The following is a 20090-nucleotide window of genomic DNA, read 5'->3' as shown; positions in this document are numbered from 1 at the left end:
AAACCCCTAAACTACACTCTTACTTCTCCAGCTATGTGTTAGACTCCTATTTTATGCAGGACGCTTATAAAAAAAATTAACCTCACCATGGGTCTGATAGGAAGAATAAAGCAACTTTTGTCATACTTCAAAATACAAGAAAATAAAATCAGTAAGAAATCTCTTTTAAAATGGATGAAATGACATAAATAAAATAATAACATGCTTATTAGAGTTTTTAAAATCCAAGTGCTATGCTGAGGACTCCATATGTATCTATAGGCAGTATTTGGAGTATGTGTAAGACTTGCAAAATATTGTATTGGCTCTTTTGTGCAGAACATGCATTTCACAAATACAAAAAAGTACACAAGAAAGTGCAGGATAATACACACACATTTTTTCTAGCTAAATAACTAAAGATCAAGATGCAACACATTTGAAAAAGTGCTTCAAAAGGCCATAATAGGTAAGAGTCCTACTAAACAAGCATCCACTCAGCATGGAAATAGTTTCTGATTTACATGTTTTTGTAAAATTAGTTTAAAAATTTAAAAACTTCAGCACATGAGAAAGTAAATATGTTGAAAAAAACACCCTAATATTTGGAAACAAGTGGCAGGCTCATTTCAAAGTATTGGACTTTAACTGAAGTCTATTCATCTGTTTTACAAAACGCAACACTGGATTCTAATTTACTTTAAAACCTATTATTTCAGTTAAAGACAGGCTTCAAGCTTATGACATCAAATACCCATATAACTCACAAAGACAATTTACCCACAAAGTAATCTGGACCAACTAACTTTTTTTCCCCCTGGACAGGAAGAACATTTATTTGGATCTACAACACTATTTATTTTTGAAACACCAAAGCACCTTTTGTTTCCAATTGATATGGTTTTACCTCTCCATCTCTGATGACCACCAGCACTTAATATCCATCTAAAGTTCATTGTTGAAGTCACAACCATTATGCTTTTAACAAAAAATTGCCCATATATTTTAATCCTTTCAATGGCACCTACAATACCAAGTATTACAGACTTTTAAAACCTATCCTCCTGAAAATAAACAAATAAAATAATTGTGGAGCATCAGTAACCAGATAATATTCTTAAATTTCAGTGATCTAGTCAATGGAGCCTTCCTCCATGTACTGTGCTGTTTCATGCAGTACATGGCTTTAGCTGGCCAAATTTTTTTTTCCCACTGAATCAGTAGAACAGTGAAGATCTTACTTTTTTTCTTTTTTTTCTTTTTTTTCTTTTTTTTTTTTTAAGCAGTGGCATATCAATGAGGCACAGATGTGTATTCCAACTCTGCATGGATGAGCACACTGTTCAATAGTGCTGGCTCACACGGTATCAGGGCAAGTTATCACTTCCCATGAAGGCACTCTTATCACCAGGGCCCAGAGAGGTGGCTGCAAATCGCAGCCTTTTTATTTTCAAGGCAGTTTTGCTGAACATTCAGGCTTCAAAGATTCACACTTCCAAAACTCTATAAGAGTTTGTGAACGCTCAATTTGCCAAAACTGTTTACAGTGTAATTGGGCACCGTACCTGTGTCCATGAGATAGCGAAGGCGCTTCTCCACCAGCGCGGCACGGGTGTCAATTTGCTTTTGCTCATTCTCTAGTGCTGCCAATTCTCCTACAACATACTGACTGGTGTCTTTGAACCCTTTCTGTTAAAGAGAACAAACAAGAAGAAAAAACATCACTTGTAAGTTGCATTTTTCCTTTCCACAAACACTTAGTAAGGCACTTACCTAAACAACCAAATATCATGCTCACTACCAAAAAGCTAACACATTTCATAAACTTTACAATTTTGCCAAATGTCCTTATTTGTTTATTAAAATACCCTGGGTTTTTTCCTTAGGGAACATTTGATTTTGCAGTTTTTTACCAGCTGGCAGTTATTTTGAAATTCCTTTAATTTCTAAGTGCATAAAAGCTTCTGTAACAAAGTGCCATGAAAAGAAAGGTAATACAAATAAAGCACTATTTAATGTGCCATTTCTACTCCATTCAGGTCTGACTCAGTTTTAAAAAATTAACTTCCAGGGCTAGAAAAACTAGCACAAGAGTGTCCTATGACAATTAAAAAGTGGGCTTTTAAGATAAAACCAAACCCCGAACAAAATCACCGGCTTGTTTTCCTCCTCTGAGCCAACTGTAGCATTGAGGACCCTCAGCTTGGGTTGTCCTGCCCCTCTGGGTTTCCCTGACTGAAGGAACTGGCCTCTCTACAGGGTGATCTGTAAAACATCACTAATTAACTCCAACTCTTATCCTGGAAAGAGGTGACAAGGCCCTGGGCAGGCACTCAGGTGCACAGGGACCAACAGAGCTGTCCTGCCTCAGTACCAATCACAACTGGCCAGGAGGCAGCCCAGGGATGCCACGTTGATAAACCCTACTGAACCTTACCAAGAAAGCTGTGGGAACACTCTAACAAGCCAAGTCTGCCTCTTGTACCCTGTAATTCCTCAGCACTGCCCTGCACACGACCACAAGGATCTCCAAGCATTTCCAAAGCCATTTGCTCGTCTCGTAGGAACCCAAGCAAAGGCATTCAGTACCTCCAAGTTATTCTCATGTGGCTCAACAGCTTTCACATAGTGTTGTGGCTGTACACAATGCTCAAATGTAATTTCTGAAGCATGTTTTTGCATAAGTTAAGAAAAACATGTTACTCTTTCCAAGTAACCTTCCATGAACTTTTTTCCTCCTACACCTGACCCAGAGCCTGGGTGAATGTTTTAAATAGGTAAAAAAAACCCTGACAAAATTATTTCATGTTTCATCTACATCTTATAAAGGAAGAAACAAAAATCACTGTCCTTTGTGAACAGAAAAATACACAGGCTTTTTCCATTTTGAGATTTATTTCCCTACTAGAGGCTAACTTGTTGCTGCATAAGGGTCTCAGATACTTTCACTGAACGCTTTCAGTTGTTTTTCTGTAAATGTGTCTGAAATAATCAATTCAGCTTCATATTTGGGCAGCAGGCATAATAAACACATCAGCATATTATTTCGAATAAAGACATGTTCAAAGTGAAAGTTAACAGCATGGATGAGCTCCCAGGACCAGCAACAAGCACAGAACTTTGAAATTTGGAATATCCAAATTTAAGGACATTAATTTGGTCCCTCTCTTCCTAAACAACAGCCAACAGTAGCATCTCTAATGGAAAACCTTTTTCTACCTGTTGTATAGCCAGAAAAACAGCAACAACAAAACCAAAACTCCCTGAGAGCAGACCCTGAAGAAAGAAAAAAATTCATTCCGGGGAGTTGAAGTGATGTGCAATATATTGCCTTTCATCAACTATAATTAATTGAAAATAGTATGAAAACTTCCCTAATGTCAGCATGTATAATTGTTAACAATTGCTATTAGAAGATGAAAAGAAATGCTGTGTCAGGCTGTAATATCCCAAGAGTTCATGTGTATCATCTGCATATATAATGTGAACTCACTGTGCCAGACCTTTTCAGCTCTGCAAAAGTACTACTGGGCTAAAAATAACTGCGGCTTGTAAAAAGTTCGATGTTTTGGTGTAGATATGACAGCAGTACAAAATTGCTACTCAGCTCCAGATTGCCTCAGCAAAAATGACAAATGTGTTCAGATAAACTGTGGAGACCAACAACCAACCACCCTCAAAGGCTGTGTTGCGCTTTCAGACAAAAAAAATTCAGGTTAAAACTTGGTTCTTCCTGCTTCTGTCCCGCAGCTGTCCATCAAAACCAGCTTTCTCCCTGCGGTCTATCAAATATTTCCCTCACAAATCAATTTTACACATGATCAGCCCATACCCCTACTGAGCTGAACCTCCCCGTTAATTAAGTGAAGAAATTACCATATATATTATATTAATGCAAACATCATTCAGCTAGTAATTCACGGCTGATCTGGATAATGGAAAGGTTGAACACCCATTAACCCAAGCCAACAAAATGGGTTGGCTGAGAAATTCTAGCAGGTCTCATGTGACTCTTCCCTCTAACTGCAGCTCTGCGGTATCTGCTATTGTAATAATTAAAATCCTCCCGGTAGATCAATACTGGAATCTCTTTATGGGAAGTGCCCTGATGGAAATGTCTCAAGGAAGCTGGGGCTGTGGAACTCTGAAAAATTCATTTTTTTTATCTGACAATTATCACCACACTGCAGACTAATTCAACAGTGCACCCCTCTCACTCTGCTTTGAATGCACTGGAGATTGACATCTAAAAAACCCTAACATCTCATTTTAACAAATAAAGGCACTATTTCCACATACAGTTTGGAATTATCAGCAATCATGAAACCAGACAAAAAATTAATATACATTAAGCACTTCATCTTCTGATGGCTTCCTCTGAGTCTCAGCTATCGCAGCCTTCTCCTCATTTCCTCTCTTTGTATCTTCCTGTATTGATCTTTGCCTTTTCATCTCTTGAAAAAAGGGAAAAGACATGTAAAATTATTATAAAGCTTGATATTTATGTATTGAAATGTGGACTTACATTATCGGGTTTTCATATATTTATTGTTAAATATTATTAAATCATAAGATGGGAAAACAGGTTTTATATTTTCTCCTACCTGGTCTGCTCTCCACGTATTGACTGAAAGACTGGAGCTGAGTTTTCCTGACGGTCGAGTCCTTGCTGAACACAACGGGATTTCTAAACCGTTCTGCTGCTTTTTGTGATCGCTCAGCACGATGTTCCTCTGTTCCATTCTGCTGGGAAAAAACCAGACACACAACAGTTTCTTTTGTTTACAAGCGGGAAGACATTAATTTGAAAGGTACGTTTTTCTGAGGGGACAGGACGCAGCTTTTACAAAGTGGATTTCACAACTCGGGCCGTGGTTTACATTGGATGGAAGTCTCAGATGCAGGGGAAAAAAGTAGAAGAGCGATTAACTTTTCCCTTTTTTTTTTTTTTGTTCAATATGTGGTGGCAACAACTGGCTTTCTGCTCTGTGGGCACCCTCCTGCAGAACTCTCTACTTCTTTACCAAGCAGACCTCTTCATTGTGACCGGCATTTGCCAGCGATGCCCATTTTAAACAAAAACTCGCTCCTCTGCACCTCTGCTGTGCCAAGCTCTGTGTGTTGCTGCTGCCAAGTCGCGGCGTCTCTGCCCCTGAACACGATCTGTATCATTTTAAAGCGTGTTGCCTTTAGCCTCTCTCCCTGCCCGGTACAGAAATCTGTTGTTTTCTGTAGTCCCATAGACTTGTATGACAAGAAGAACTAGTTTCTAATTTTATGCCCATTGAGATAAACCACTAATGCTGGATGAAGTCTAAAAGGTAGGATTATAATGCTACCCCACTGAACTGCATTTCATCAGCTATAACTTTCCAAAGCCAGATTTGTAAGTAAGCCCTTTACAGCTAAGGAAACTACAATTATCTTTTCCAGGGCTTCCTATGTTAATACTGGTAACAAATTCAAATGATTCTATCAACACAAAATATCCCAGAAGACTGAACCACTGTGGTGTGTGGAAGCTGCAGATACCGAGGTGCTGTGTACCAAACAAATATTTCATTTTATACCTAATCTTTTATTATTTTTATTAAGTGTTTTGAAAGTAAATAGAGAAAGGCTAAGATGCATGACTAATAGCTAAGCCTGCTGAATGCTGAAACTGGTTATCAAAAGCTACCAAGACTTTGCCCTTCCTCTGCATTGAGACAATCGGTAATGAGGGAGTTCTCCAACGGCCTATTCTCTCGCCTCAAGGAGGCCGGGGATACACAATCCCCAAGGGAAGGTAACAGTTTATCCTTTTCCACAAACACAGAATGCCTCATTTAGAAACCTGTAAACTGCATTTTATTAAAAAACAAATCCACCTCAATGCCAAGAGCTCCATGAGAACAGATGGACACCATATATTCCTTATAACGCCGCCTTTCAACTCTTCCTTAGAAAAGACGCACGCAGAGATAAACTGTTAAGTTGCACCTTTTTGTGGGAGAACCTTAAAAAAAATCAACAGCTTCACAAATGCTCTTTGTAGAGAAATACAATTTTTTGTCAGGTTAGATGATACCAAATTACCCTAAGAGGCAGCCTGTGTGTCATTTCACAGAATTAAGGCTTAAACAAGTAATGCTTATACCTCTGGATGACTTTTCAGCTGCACTAGTCAGGTGGTTGTAAGGTTTTGGTTAAATAAAAGGTAGCTTCTTGTTATTAGTATAATAACCATCTGACAGCCTAAACTAGAGTCTTTACCAAAATAAACAAACATGGCTAATTTTTTAGGCCTGGCAACATGCTAAAATATCAGTGTGATTAGCTAGTAAATCCCATTTTAAGAAACCTTTTTATGACTGGGGACTTCTGCCACTTTACAAATGTATTCCTCTAAGCCCACTAATTCAGTTAGCCTTTTCAATCCATTGTATTATTCTTGGGCCAGCTTCATTTTGCATTAAATCCACTGCAGAAAGCTAAATTGAACGCAAAAATCAGACTTGATCCAGGCTTCCTTTTGTTCAAAGATAGAGACCGAAAGTCCTCTGCTGCTGCCACACACTTTCATCACCAATTTATAGGAACCGACAGTGTAAGGGAAAAGCAATGAAAGTCATTGTTTTGGGACTTCAAAGCATCTCTGTATCTGGGGAAGGAAATCCTTTCAGTCAGCAGTGCTCTCCCCACAGACTGCAGGTGGGTGAAAAGTTATACCCAACTGGAAGTGCCCCAGAGCCATAGGGATATTAATGACATACAGGGACTATTTTTAAAAAATAGAATAGCGAGAACAAAAGGGGTCTAATTAAGAAAATTAAATGGAAAATTGATTGGTGGGCACTTTATGCTGAAGTGGTGAACATTAAGAATAGGCAAAGTGCCCATATACACCACATACTCGTGTCTGATTTTCTCAGAAGCACTCATCGAGCACCCAAAGTATGTAAGCCTTTAAAGTGTACCACAGCTTAATTTTAATGTAGGAAAAACAGAGGACCAGGACTGGGAAGCAACAGAGGGAAGCAAACCTCTGAGAGTCCAACCCCACTCCCATTCAGGTCAGGTAGCCCAGCTGCTGATTCCACCAGCAGCAGGATGGAGCCCGTGCTGCATTTCTGATATCAGTAACAACCTGAGCAGCAGAATTGAGAGAGCTTCTTATAGTTGTTAGTGTTCTGCCAATGACAAGTATCAAGATTAAGGAAAAAAAAAATAAAAAAGGAAAATGTGTTGATCAATCAACAGGAAAAAGCCCAGTGCATTGCATACCTAACCGCACTGCCATGAAGATTTTCTGTGTTTCTGACTCTGAAAGATTTGGTAAGAAATTATTTTCCTCCTCACAAAATACAAATCCTTGATCATAACAGACAGGTACCAAAACAAAAGCATTAAGCTAAACTTACCTTAATGTCTTGCTCTGAGCTATCTGTTACAGTTTTCTGAGCAGCACTGGAGAGTGAATTTGCCACCTGTGGCTGAGCTTCTAGGAGCTTCTTCAGCTTCAAATCCACCAACATACTGTTTTGTTCTGCTAAATATGCAAATACCACATACAACAGAGTGAGATGCATTTCAATGCAGACTCGCTACAACAATGTAGCAATTTAAAAGGTAGATTTAATTCACTTTGCTATCATTTTGAACTTAAAAAAAAAAATAGAAGGAATTGTTTTTGTGATTGGAGTTGGTGCAAGTTTGTGTAACATACATAGATTTTTTTCTTGGGAAACATACATGACAGCTGAACAAGTAAACATGCTTGCAGACAGCAGATGAAAAACACAGAAAGTAGATAATGTTTAAAGTTACTCCCAATGGGAACATACCTATATTTTGGTATAAAAACACGCTTAAAAAGCCATTTATTTAAAGATGAAAATTTATCATATAATTTACATGCTGATAACCCCTCAAGTTTATTAAATACTAGTTCATTCTTCTCAGCACAGCTTCTCATAAAATTTCAGTATCAAAAAAGACTACTTTCTAGTAATAATTTACTATGATTCATAGAATATGTTGAAACTAGGAGTCATAAAATGCTTCAGAACTGCATCAAAGGGACAGACTCGAAGTCTGCTGAAGCCCTCAAATTTTTTAATCAATTTTAGCAACTTGGATCAGAGCCCAAATAAATAGCAGTTGAGAACTTTACCTCCCACTGATACTCATTCTGTATGTCAATGTTGGCTGTGTGAATTTGTAACACACCTACACATGGAGTTACCTACACACACACACGTAAGGAGAAGGAAGGCGCTAATAGCAAGCTGCAGCACAGACTGTGGAGCTGCCCCTGGCCAGGGAAGCAGAGGAACACTGGCACAGAAGCCCCCAGACACAGCCTCTACATGCAGCCCCACGGGAGGAATCACCCCTGCACTGGAGCCAGCAGAGGGATGCGCTTACACCTGGGCCTTGGCTCACAGGCAGAGGAAGGAGCAGTTCTTAGTTTTCCCACGTGCACAACCTGAGTTTTTCACTGCAGGGTGGTGACTTCCAGCTGATGTGGAAAGTGGAGTCATGACTGTTGAGCCACACAGCTCCATCCAAGGTTTGGGGCACTCCAATGCATATTAGCCAAAACACTTTTGGCATGTGGGCAGTCAAATGGTGCCTGTCTCCAGCAGCAATGGGCTGGGCTGGATTATGAAAAAGGATAGTTTCCCTTTCCTCTGGTACACCCAGTCAGGGTGTCCTTAATTGAGGCTCACATGTAAGTACATGCACGTTCTTGTGGGTTTATACATAAACATCATGTAATAACCATGATATAAGAGGTTCACAACACATAGAAACACTGACAAATACAGACAGAAGCGGTACTTAAAACCAAGAAGGAGTAAAAACAAGTTTCGTCTTGAGAGAGATAAGAGGGGCTAAGATTCAGCATGGGACTAATTAAGATGGTCCATAATGATCCCAAATCTGAGATGTCACTTAACATTTTTAGGTGTTCCCAGGAGATTCAGGCTACACTTGGTGTGACTGGGAGATTTAAACCAAAATTCATGTAGTCTGATTTCTACTACAACACTGGACTGCTTTCTGTATTACTGCTCATCTTCTTTCTTACTTGTCTGTATCCCTGGCTACTGTGCAGACTGAACTGCAAAATCATGTCCCAGGTCTTTTCCAGGATGTCTCCCCATGGTGGACATGGAGAACTGGGCAGTGGGTTTGTATCCCTGAAAAGGTACCTCTCAGAAAAAAAGGCCCACATAAATAAATGTTGGTAGGTCACTGGGCAATGGGACAGGAATATTCACTTATTCAGCTTCTCTTCCTTCTAAAATTAACCAGTTTTTATTGGAAAATTATTTGACAGGATTCTGATTTAAGTAAGCTAAATTCAAGTGCTGGAAACAGTAAATATATTTTCTTATGTGTCCGGAAATACTCAAACAGAAAAAAATAAAGGACATTACTCAAATCCTTTGCATGCTATCAAGACTACAAAGTGCTATATACACGCCACTCTTGGTTTAATTTATAAAGAAAAAACACTAAATAAGGTTCTTATTTAACATATTATGGACTACACATTTGGGTCTAGCTAGCATGTGCAGAATCAAGCCAGAGGATGCTGAAGATATTCTCTCTTGTACTGCCTGTTTCAAGACACAGTCCAGTGCTGGCCAAGTTACTCCAGGTCTGAGCTAACCAGATTCCAATGGATTCAGCACCACATTTATCACCTAAATTCCAGCTGGGCTTTTTTTTTTTTGAAAGGGGGGAGAAACACTCCTGTGACTTCATGTGTTTATAAAACACCTGTTATTTGAACACTCTTAAGTAAACAGGACTGTTTCTGCTCATATTTATACCTCCATGCCCCCCACTGGGGCAACAAGTGTAAACACAAGAACTGGTCCTTGAAAGGCACCAGAGAGACACCAAGTCTATATGAACACAGAAAGACACATTTTCTCCTCTTCCCTTAGCAGATGGGCCAGGATGGCAGTGCAGAGTGGCAGCTGTAGTCACCCACACACTTGCTCATCCGTCTGCCCACGTGGCACAGCTCAGGCAGGATGCTTTCAGGTGGCTCTGCCTTACCAATGTGGCCTAGGGCCCCTTTCCCATCAAAAGAGCCAGAGACATTTAAATCTGACATAGTTGGAAATAATGATTTTGTTGATTTTAAATTTCAACTAAACATGAATGCAGGATATTAAACATTAGGGTTTAAGAGACCTGAAAAGGCACATGAGAATAAAGCTGACAGAGAGACAAGCAGCACATCAGTATTTATATGATGATGGAGTGTTAGTCATGCAAAATACACAAAATAGCCATTATTTAAATTACCCGTTGAATCAAGGTCATTTTCTAGGTTAGTAAGTTCATCTCCACCTCCAGTAACAGAGCATTCAGGAGCCTCCTCATTAGTATCTATCTCAATATTATCATCATCCTCATCCTCATCTGTAGGAACACAGCATTAAGGTTAGTATTTTCATATGTACATGCAACACATCACTCAAAAAAAATGAATGCTTTAGGGAACAAGCTGAATTATGATTAAAATGCAAATAATTAAATAAGTCTGGAAGGAGACTCCAGTCAGTGCACTTCTAGATGTATCTTTAAAATGAGGCAATTCATTAAACATATGGGGGTCTCTGCTGGAAACTCCTGCTCCAATAAAGGCAGTGCCTGGCCTCAGCAGTGGCTGTTCCCTGTGCTGAACCTCTGGGTAACTTGAGTCAAAATGGTTTCCCCCAGTTCCCATATTCCAGAACGGGTCTCAAAACTGCCACGTGGCAGGTTCAGATGGGTCTGAGCAGCAGAAGGACCTCGAGCTCCTGTCTCCTCAGAAAGGCTCCAGGTACTGAGTTCCCAGCTTGGTGAGACTGGCTACTCCTCACCTTGTACATCCCAGAGCAGTGATCACTGTACCTTGCCTAGGTTTTAAAGTTTCCTTCTGTACTAGGAGGAATGCTGGAATCTTGAACATCATGCTCAGTAAGCAACTATGTCAGGTACAGTGAGAGCACACTCATGAATTGCTGCTTTCCCAAAACCCCAGGATGGGTCAGGCTGGCAGGGACCACTGTGGGACATCTGCTCCAACCTCCCTGCTCCAGCAGGGCCATCCCAGAGCACAGGGCACAGGATGGTGTCCAGGTGGTTCTTGGCTATCCCCAGCGAGGGAGACTCCACAGCCTCTGGGCAATCTGTCCCAGTGCTTGGGCACTGCACAGGGAAGTTCTTCCTCATGTTCAGGTGGAGCTTCCTGAGCCTCAGTTCCTGCCCCATTGTCCCACTGCCTCTGGACAGAGCCTGAGCCTGGTCCATGCTCTGGCTCCTCCCTGCAGGCACTGGCAGACATGGATGAGGTTCCTCTCGGTGTCTCTTCTCCAGCTGAGCAGCCCCAGCTCCCCCAGCCTCTCCTCAGAGCTGAGGGGCTCCAGTCCCTTCCCCATCTCTGTCCCCCTCTGCTGGACCCTCTCCAGGAGCTCCAGGTCTCTCTTGTCCTGAGGATGCCACAACTGGAGCCAGCACTCCAGACTGGCCTCCCCAGGGCTGAGCAGAGGGGCAGGATCCCCTCCCTGCCCTGCTGGCACTGCAGCTCCTGGTGCAGCCCAGGGTCCCCTTGGCCTCTTGTCCCCAGGGCAGGGCTGGCCCATGGACAGCTCCTTGTCCAGCAGCACCCCCAGGTCCTTCTGTGCAGAGCTGCTGCCCAGCAGGGCACCCCAGCCTGTGCTGGTGCCTGGGCTGCTCCTGCCCAGCTGCAGGACCCTGCCCTTGCCCTGTTCAGTTCCAGGAGGTTCTTCCCTGCCCATCTCTCCAGGCTGCCCAGGTCCCTCTGAAGGGCTCAGAGCCCTCTGGGGTATCAGCCACTGCTCCCAGCTTCCTGCACCAGTGAACTTGCTGAGCAGGCATCTGCTCCTTCATCCAAGTCATTGATGAATAAGTTAAAAGTGCTTTACTGCACTATTTTTCATCAGCATTGTTTGTAAGCTACACACATTTTAAATAAAATAATAATTGTACTTATATTTTTATGGAATCTTTCTACCAAGTTTCTCAGAGCAGCTTATGAATATAACTCATAAATGAGCCCCATAATGTTTTATGAAGTAGGTGATTATTATAATTACAGTTATGATGATGATGTAGGTAAATTATGGCACAGAAAGAGTAAGTAACCTGAAGAAGATCAAATAGCAAGTTCTGAACTGTGAAGCAGATCCCAGAAAAAATCCTGACTCACATTTTCAATACAAATATATAATGAAATTCAAGTCCATAAAAGCTAGATTCGTACTTTCAAAGTAAGTAGATACATTATATTTACTCACTTTTAGATCTCATATCAAATGGTATCTACACTTGTTCAGACTTCCACTAACATTTTTTTCCTATGTACATGCATGTGTGTAAAAACGATAAAAAGGGGGAGGCTAAAGTACAACTGAAGAAACAAAACAGTAACTAAAGGAACTTTAAAATATCTAAGACAGGACAAAAAGATTACAAATTATAAATACAGGACATGGTTATATTCAAGCATCATATAAACAAAAAGGATCCTAAATATAGTACCATGATGCCATAATTCTGAATCCCAGAGGTTTGGACCAGGATTGGTGCTGATCACTCATGGCTTGGAAACACACTCAACCTCATTCCCAGCCCTGAAGCTTGCACTTTAGGCCCACACTGAAGGTCATACAACTGCACCTTTATCCCTTTATCTCTATAGCACCTATAATTCCCATTTTAGGAGCCTGTTGATTTTTCTACGTCTACTACTTTTTTCTAACCAGCTGCTCCCTCAGTTGCCCCGTAACTAATCAACACCTTTCACAGACCTCTGCTGATACAGGGTAAGGCTCTTGCTGCCACAGACAGGAGCAAAGAGGTTCCCACTCCAGTGTCCCACTTAGCCACCATTGGTTGTGGGTGTGATGGAGCAGCAGCCTGTGAAGCAGGACCCCTGTGCTTCAGCTGAGCACCATGACTTCCCTGGGCTCTAGAAGACTCAGCTTTCTTCCAAGCTGCCCCAGACTGAGCCAGAGTGATGGAGAAGAACATCTCCTTGCAGCCAAGCCAAGATCTGTGACCAGACCTGTGACCTGACAGATTGTGCTTCAGGTGTGGAAGGGGGTGGGCAGAAACACTCCCAACTCTCTGAGACATCCCCTCTGTTTCCACTTAAACTCACACAGGTGATCCTGGGATCTGGACTCCTGCTGTTTTCAGGAAGGGCAGAGATAAGTGAACAAAGAAGAATAGCACAGCATGATCTTCAGGAAGTGGAAAAAAGGACAAAAAGTAAAGGGATAAAAAGCAAACTGAAGAAAAACCAGAGAATGGTAAAGCAACAACAGCAGCAATTTTGATGGTTTTGAATTTCCTTCAAAGCTGCTCTACTGTTTCTGATGAGAAGCTGGACTTTGCACACCACTATAAATCCTTCATGATGGTGTTGGAGAAATTCAGTGGCACTCAGGCCAAGGTACTCTCAGATACATCCTGGAGTTCACAGGGGCACACTGAAAGCATGACTGGGCTACTGTGGAAGAGGCAGAAGGGAAGAAAAAGAGACTGTAATGGGAAACCAAATCCACCTGGGGCCTAGAAGCAGGCAATGACTTTTGGAATCACCCAAAGGAGTCGGCTCACAAGGTCAGCTCACAGCTACCAGCCACCCCACTCTATGCCAGATGTGTCAAAACAATCTAAACAAGATGACAGGGTTTAAGACTCCTGCATACTAAGGGAATGCTTATATTAGATTATTTGATTTTCTTTAATTTAATATAGCAAGATGAGATCAGAGGCACTGCCTTTGACACCACCATTTTAGGAAACAAAAGAGATGGCAATGTGGAAGACACCAGTTTCTGGTATCAGATAATGACCTGACCTAGTATTTAATTTAAAGTTGGCAGACTTTGACTGAATATGATTATCAGGACATTTACACTTTATTTTCAAAAAAATCAATTAAGAGCAGTAATTTGAAGTAATTTCAGAATTTTTCAAGTATCTTTAAAAATCTAGATTCCTTGATTTAAATTACTCTAGGGTTTTTTTCCAGTTCAATGTTCTTCCAGTGTATTAAAAGGGAAATGTGTTTAGGCAGCATGTTACAACAAGATTTTGCAATTATAAATTATAAAAGGAACAACATGACGAAGAGATAACAGATATCTTTGATGAAAAGAACAAATTGCTAGTGTGAAAAACTTAAAGCACTTGGTCTAGAATCAGGGCAGATATTTAGAAAACGACTGAAGGACTGAAGAACTGTTTCCCTGGAAAGTATGTAAATTTGAATCCCAGAAAAAGAGTACAGCTTTACTATGTCATGAAGGAATGAACAAAATAAAAGATAAAGGATTGAGTCAACAACTTAAAAGCACTGACCATCTCCTGCACAGCATGGATTGCAGTCTGGACTGGAGGAGGGAAATAAGTATCTTTTGGAACCATGTGGAAATGCCAGAATATTGGTGGAAAGGGACCCAGAGACATTTTATAGCTCTTATGTCTTACTACGCAGAGTAGGGTCAGGCCTAATTTTTGGTTAAACTGATATTCTCTTGGCTTGGTTTAAGCTTGTCCACACGTGAAGGATTTGCAGCTGACTGCACCAATTTCTAGATTAAATGAAAAATGAGTAATTTTCATAGTGAAGCAAAAGCATTAATGGGGGCTGGATCACATTACTGGGAGAAACTACACAAACAGCACTTCCTTTTCAGGGAAGGTATCTCCAGCCTTCAGCATTGTCTGTGGGAAATCCCTCAGGCTTGTGGATGTTGAGATATTTAGTTTATTTACTTCCAGGTACAGAGTTCTCTTTAAGGCTACAGGATGTGACAGAAGCCTGTGCACAGTAATAAAGGCAGGGAATGGAAGAAATGCAGAGTTGAAATACTGGTTCTGTGTACAAGAAATCTGATGTCAGGACAAGAAAATACAGCAGTAACTGTTGACAGATAGAAACACTGCCTGCTAAAAATATTAAGGACCTAACACTCGTTGCATGAGCTGGAGACTAAGCATGATGAGTAAGGCTGTGCCACCACATACACTCCCTGAAGATCACTGCCTTAGAAGTGAGATCTTGAACATGCCCTGTCCTCACCACCCCCAGGTCCGAGCCACTTCCTCACACCGACGCCAGCTCAAACAAAGGATGGAGATGTGCCAGAGAGTAAAGAAAACACACCACCAAATCCCAGAAGAGCAGACGAGTGTTCCACTGCTCAGGGACAATTCCTAGATAATATGTCAATTCTGTTGTCCCAGTGCTGCTAGGAAAAGGGGGGATATTTGGATCTCTATCTCGATACTGTCCCTGGATCCATCTCAAGGCATCCGCTTATCAGCCCGAAGCTAATAGGACATCTAATAAATTTGAAGCTGCCATCCCAAACCCTCTGGCAGTTGGCAAGAAGAAGTATTTTCTGTCTCACATGCCAAATAACCTATGAAAAAGACTGGATTTCATAGCTAGGGATACTGCTTATCCAGGAAAGTTTCAACTTGCCATAGTCATTTGAGTTTCTCAGACCTTGGCTAAATAAAGCCTTTTAACAAAGAATATTTCACCAGTGCCAAAGCGTGAAATTCTTAATGAGCACATAGAAACAATGGAAGAGATCACGCTTTTACCTACAGTTGTAAGGAAGAAGTCTTTAAAGACTCCAGAATCTCAGAGCTGAAATGTCACTTTTTTGTGAAATAACTGAATTGAGAGTAAAATTATTTGGTACATTCCCTTTTTGTAAATCAAAAAGTAATTGCAATCAATGCAGAAGAAGAGATTAATGATGTATAAGGGACAAGAGAGCTCAGGAAACACAAGACAATAAGCTTGTCTTAGGTATTGTGTAGGGAATACAGGACTCTACACAATAAAAAATGTGAATGCAGTTAGGGGAAACATTCAAAGTCCAGTAGTAATAAGGTGACTGTCTATTAAATCCTCATTTTTGGTGAAAATTGAAAACCCAAAAAGACTAAACCCAGAAGTAATTCCAATTCATTTGTTCTGTAAAGTGTTGGTGCCATTTCACAGAACTACTGCATTTTAGAAAAATGAATTTCTTTAGGGGAGATTTGGTATAGCATCTTAAAATACGAGTGGTGTGGTAGAATTATGTGAAAGATGTGCCATAAGGAAAACTCTGAGAAGGAGGAAGCAGAAGAAAATGCTATAAAATGCACACTGACATGAAAAGAGCAAAGAGGGATAAAACAAGACAGGGAATAAAACTTTAGGTCCAAGAGAAGTTCAAAAAGATTGGCCAAACTATTGCATGATTGAAAAAAATCCAAGTAGGAAGTATAAATCAATGCAAAAGTAGAAAGCTGGATAAAACCCAATAGGTAGAGTGGTGTTTGCTTTATAAATGAGTTGTCATCAATGCTGATATTGTCTGCTCTTTCAGTAACACTAAACTCTCTGGGTGCATATGCAATCTCCCCCTACAAATACATGCACAGCTACCTCTCTGACTGCTTACAAACTGCATGAAGGGCAGGAAGAGAAATGGTAAAATACAGAGGAAAATATGAAGAGGATGACCACATCCCAGAAAGCAGCACACTAGGATATTTAGCAACTCTATAATTGAGTCACTGCAACAAAAGAGGGTCACTGTTATCCAGCTGAGCACCCAGGATGGAACCAGACAAAGACCTTAGTTTGAGAGAAGGTATGGCAGGAATAGCTAGGCACAGGCATGATGACACAGGGAGAAGGAAGTAATGAAATAATGTAGGATGGGGAATCATGACCTGTGAAGAGGGATGAGGAACACCCTGGCCTAGGTAATACCCAAGTCCTGTGTCATTTGGCTCAGCCTGTCTTACTGTCATCAAGGATATAATTTCTCTCCTTGCCACAAAAGAGAGTTATGTTGGCAAGCTTGGTTTACTGGGCAAAAAGAGCAAAACTGAAGACCAGATTCCAAGGGAGATGCAAAACTCACTGCTTCCTCTTTGGTGTTAAATGGAACAGAAGTGTAGGGCTTAGGGTGCAGTAAGACTGTATTTAAATATTGAGGCATACAAAATACATGTAGTAGAGAAGAAATAAATATTTTTGTTTAATCTACATGCATTGTCAGCATCAAGCTGGATTTTCCTTACACTTTGGCTTATGATTATGAGTTAGTTTGAGAAACACTATTTCTCTTAGAATATGTAGAAGACATTAAAAGAGCAAGAAGCCTGTACTGAAACGTGTGCTCAGCAGCCATTTGAGTTTGAGTGACACTACATTACTCCAGCTCATAGCAATGGCAGGTACATGAATTTTAATGGTATTTCAAAGTCAGCTTAATAACATTATAGCAATATTACAACTCAAAACCTGTAAAAGCAAGTGGTCCGTCAAAAGACTGCCATTTAAAGTCAAAAGGTTGTTGCCCCTACCTCTCACAGACCACCTTTAAAATTCTCTTCTTTTGAACACATTTAATACAAAACAACATTTCTTAAGTATTTCAAATGCTGTTTTTCCCCAAAACTATGTCCATATTCCTATATAAAAATATATATTGAAGAGAACCAAGAACCACGAAATTCTAAGAAACTGTCAGTAACAAGAAATCTGTACATAATGGGCCAACATGAGCTACTCGTTCACACAACATATTTTTCTTTCAATCACATGTATGCTCTTCTTTTAATTGTTGGAAATCAGGTGGCACAACGTGGATTTAGGAAACACATCTACGGCCAGGTCTTTTGAGACATTCACCTGATGAACAGCAGCGTTTTGAAGTGTGAATAAAAGTGACACCCAAAAAGGTCTCTGGTTTCTAGGTTACCATAGGAATAAGATACAAGGTTCCTCAGCTCACCTCCAGATGCCTTTGACCTTTCTTTCAACTTTTCTGCAGCCATTTCAGTGTAGCTGGGAAGTTCTGACATCTTCACTCCAGATCGAGCTTCTGCTATTAGCTGACGAGCTCTCTCTCTCAGCTGCCGACGCCGCTCTTCATCTTGCTGCTAAGATATATTGAACAGTTGCCAACTCAGTAATTGACAGAAATGCAATTTCATTCTCAATCTGATCATCATGATAGGAACTGGTTTACAGCATGGTGCTTGGCCCACATTATAAATAGGACGCTCGATATCAGTTGGGTGTCACACCACAATTTTTAAAGACATCCATGCGTCAGATTATTTTTTTAAAGCATTCCCCAAATTATTACTGCATTAGAAACCTGATGATTTGCAATGTAAAGCACTTATAAATTATGTTCTATAAAAAAACCTTGATGAAAATTTGCAGACATTTCAGTCTCAAAGTAATCACACCCAATGAGTGATTTGAGCAAAGATTTACTGTGGTTATAAAATGGTTTTACTAAATTGAATTACTCATTTGAGCAGTATTCTGTCACAGAACTGAACTGAGAAGCCAAATACTGCTCTTGCTTCCTCCAAGCACCAAGTTGACTTCAAAGTATAAAGTGGCACCAAATCTGAGGCATGTTCTTTGACTTCAATGGATATTTCTCTTTTAAAAACCCCAAAAACCGAATGAAAATGACTGCAAAAACAATAGATGCACTCAGCAGAAAAGACTTTGCATCCCTTTAAAACATCCTACTAGTGAGGTTTTGGTCAATAATTAAAGGAATCATACAGGAACCATGCCAGATAGTGCTGTCTCACTAAAGCTCATAAATTAGAATCATGATAATATTTCAGTTACATAAATAAGCAAAGTTCTGCAGCATGAAATTTTGTAAAAGACTAACCAACCATGAGAAAAAATTTTCAGAAAAAGATCTGTTTAAACATATCTATAAGACTCACCATCTCCATAAGAGAAACTATTTCAGTTTTCATCATAAGCATGGGATTTTTGCTAAGTTAGGATTGTTCTTCCCCTCAATATCAGAAATGCTCAAAAAGTGCAAAGAAGTCAGTGCTTGGTTTAAATCTAACCTACCAAAAAGTTTATGTATTATTGACATAATGACCTGGATAAATCCCAGGTACAGGCTGTTGACCTGAACTAAGTGGAATATAACAAACTGCCTAATTTTGGAGAGCCATTCTGGCAACCTTCCCACCAACCCAGAAAGAAACTTGAGCATCCCACACCTGCAGAGGCTGGTGAGAGCTGTTGCTAAGTGCTACTTAGTTTAAGCAATCATTAATAAAACAAGTGCAAAATACTAATTAGGTACATTTTATCCATTTCCATGTAAATTGTTTGTTTGTAGCTATTTACTCAGCATTGTTCTCGGCACAATAGAAAAAATGCAAATGACTGAATCAGAATGCAGCCCTAATGGGACTTTCTGTTTATAACCATTAGCCCAGAGGTGTGCTGTAATTCAATCCTCCAGCAGAAAGATTTAGCCTCATTAACAGCTTGCATGGGCAGGTTACAACTCATAAAACCCTACAGTAAACAAAGTATATGGACACAGCACAACATCTCGCCTCTGAGTGACAGAGTCCCGATTCCCTATCAGATTGCCTTGATTTACTTTTCTCCTAATGTCCTCCCCTGGAAAGACAATTCTGCCTGGGCCCTGCGAGGCAGCGGGACGGCACATGGGCTTTGTTTGCTTTCTCACCCTTTAACTTCCCAGAAGGCACAGAGCAACAGTTCTATCAAAAATTTATTTGGTAAAGTACACATTAGAAAGACAACTGGAAAGCTTCCCCCCCGCCCCCATGCACTATAATAGATCAATTTAATTTAATTTCTAGCCAGCCAACTGACACAGCAAACAGTTTTATTTCGACCCACAGTATTTGGTAACATTAATTACATTGAATTTTACTTGAAATAAAACTGCTCAAATCTCTAATATTCCTAATTCCTTGGATATAGGAACTTAAATGACTTCTAAGAATGAATGTACAAAACTAAGATTCCCACATGGTTTAATGTCAAACAATTTAATTTACTTCAGCACATGTTATTTAAAATAGGGCCAGTTCCATGTTTGTGACAAAAATGCCCTAAACTGAGCTGGCTGATTTCTCCTTTCCTCCCCTCCTCCTGAAAGAGAACTTGCATCCTGAATTATTAGCATAGTCATTAACATCCCGGGGATCTCCAAGCAAACACAGATTATGGTGGCTTGTGTTTGTGCTGATTAAGCCAA

General features: G+C 40.4%; 1 protein-coding gene across 13 annotated transcripts in view; it reads right to left on the bottom strand.

The window, feature by feature from the left end:
- Positions 1 to 20090, bottom strand: part of EHBP1 (EH domain binding protein 1) — a 206110-nt gene that overhangs the window by 34820 nt on the left and 151200 nt on the right. For 3 of the 13 annotated variants that reach the window (XM_074536973.1, XM_074536965.1, XM_074536968.1), the window contains 6 exons: positions 17814 to 17961; positions 10291 to 10407; positions 7383 to 7510; positions 4584 to 4725; positions 4327 to 4433; positions 1545 to 1668 (listed from right to left, as the gene is read on the bottom strand). In XM_074536973.1, the coding sequence (XP_074393074.1) occupies positions 1545 to 1668; positions 4327 to 4433; positions 4584 to 4725; positions 7383 to 7510; positions 10291 to 10407; positions 17814 to 17961 (766 nt within the window). The remainder of the gene's footprint in view (positions 1 to 1544; positions 1669 to 4326; positions 4434 to 4583; positions 4726 to 7382; positions 7511 to 10290; positions 10408 to 17813; positions 17962 to 20090) is intronic. The other 10 variants (XM_074536966.1, XM_074536978.1, XM_074536972.1 and 7 more) reach the window with 8 other exon arrangements.

This window comes from Zonotrichia albicollis, chromosome 3 (genome assembly GCF_047830755.1).
Source record: "Zonotrichia albicollis isolate bZonAlb1 chromosome 3, bZonAlb1.hap1, whole genome shotgun sequence".
In the NCBI taxonomy this organism is placed as follows: domain Eukaryota; kingdom Metazoa; phylum Chordata; class Aves; order Passeriformes; family Passerellidae; genus Zonotrichia; species Zonotrichia albicollis.
The sequence above is the reverse complement of the archived record's forward strand: the minus strand, read 5'-3'. Positions and strand labels throughout refer to the sequence as shown.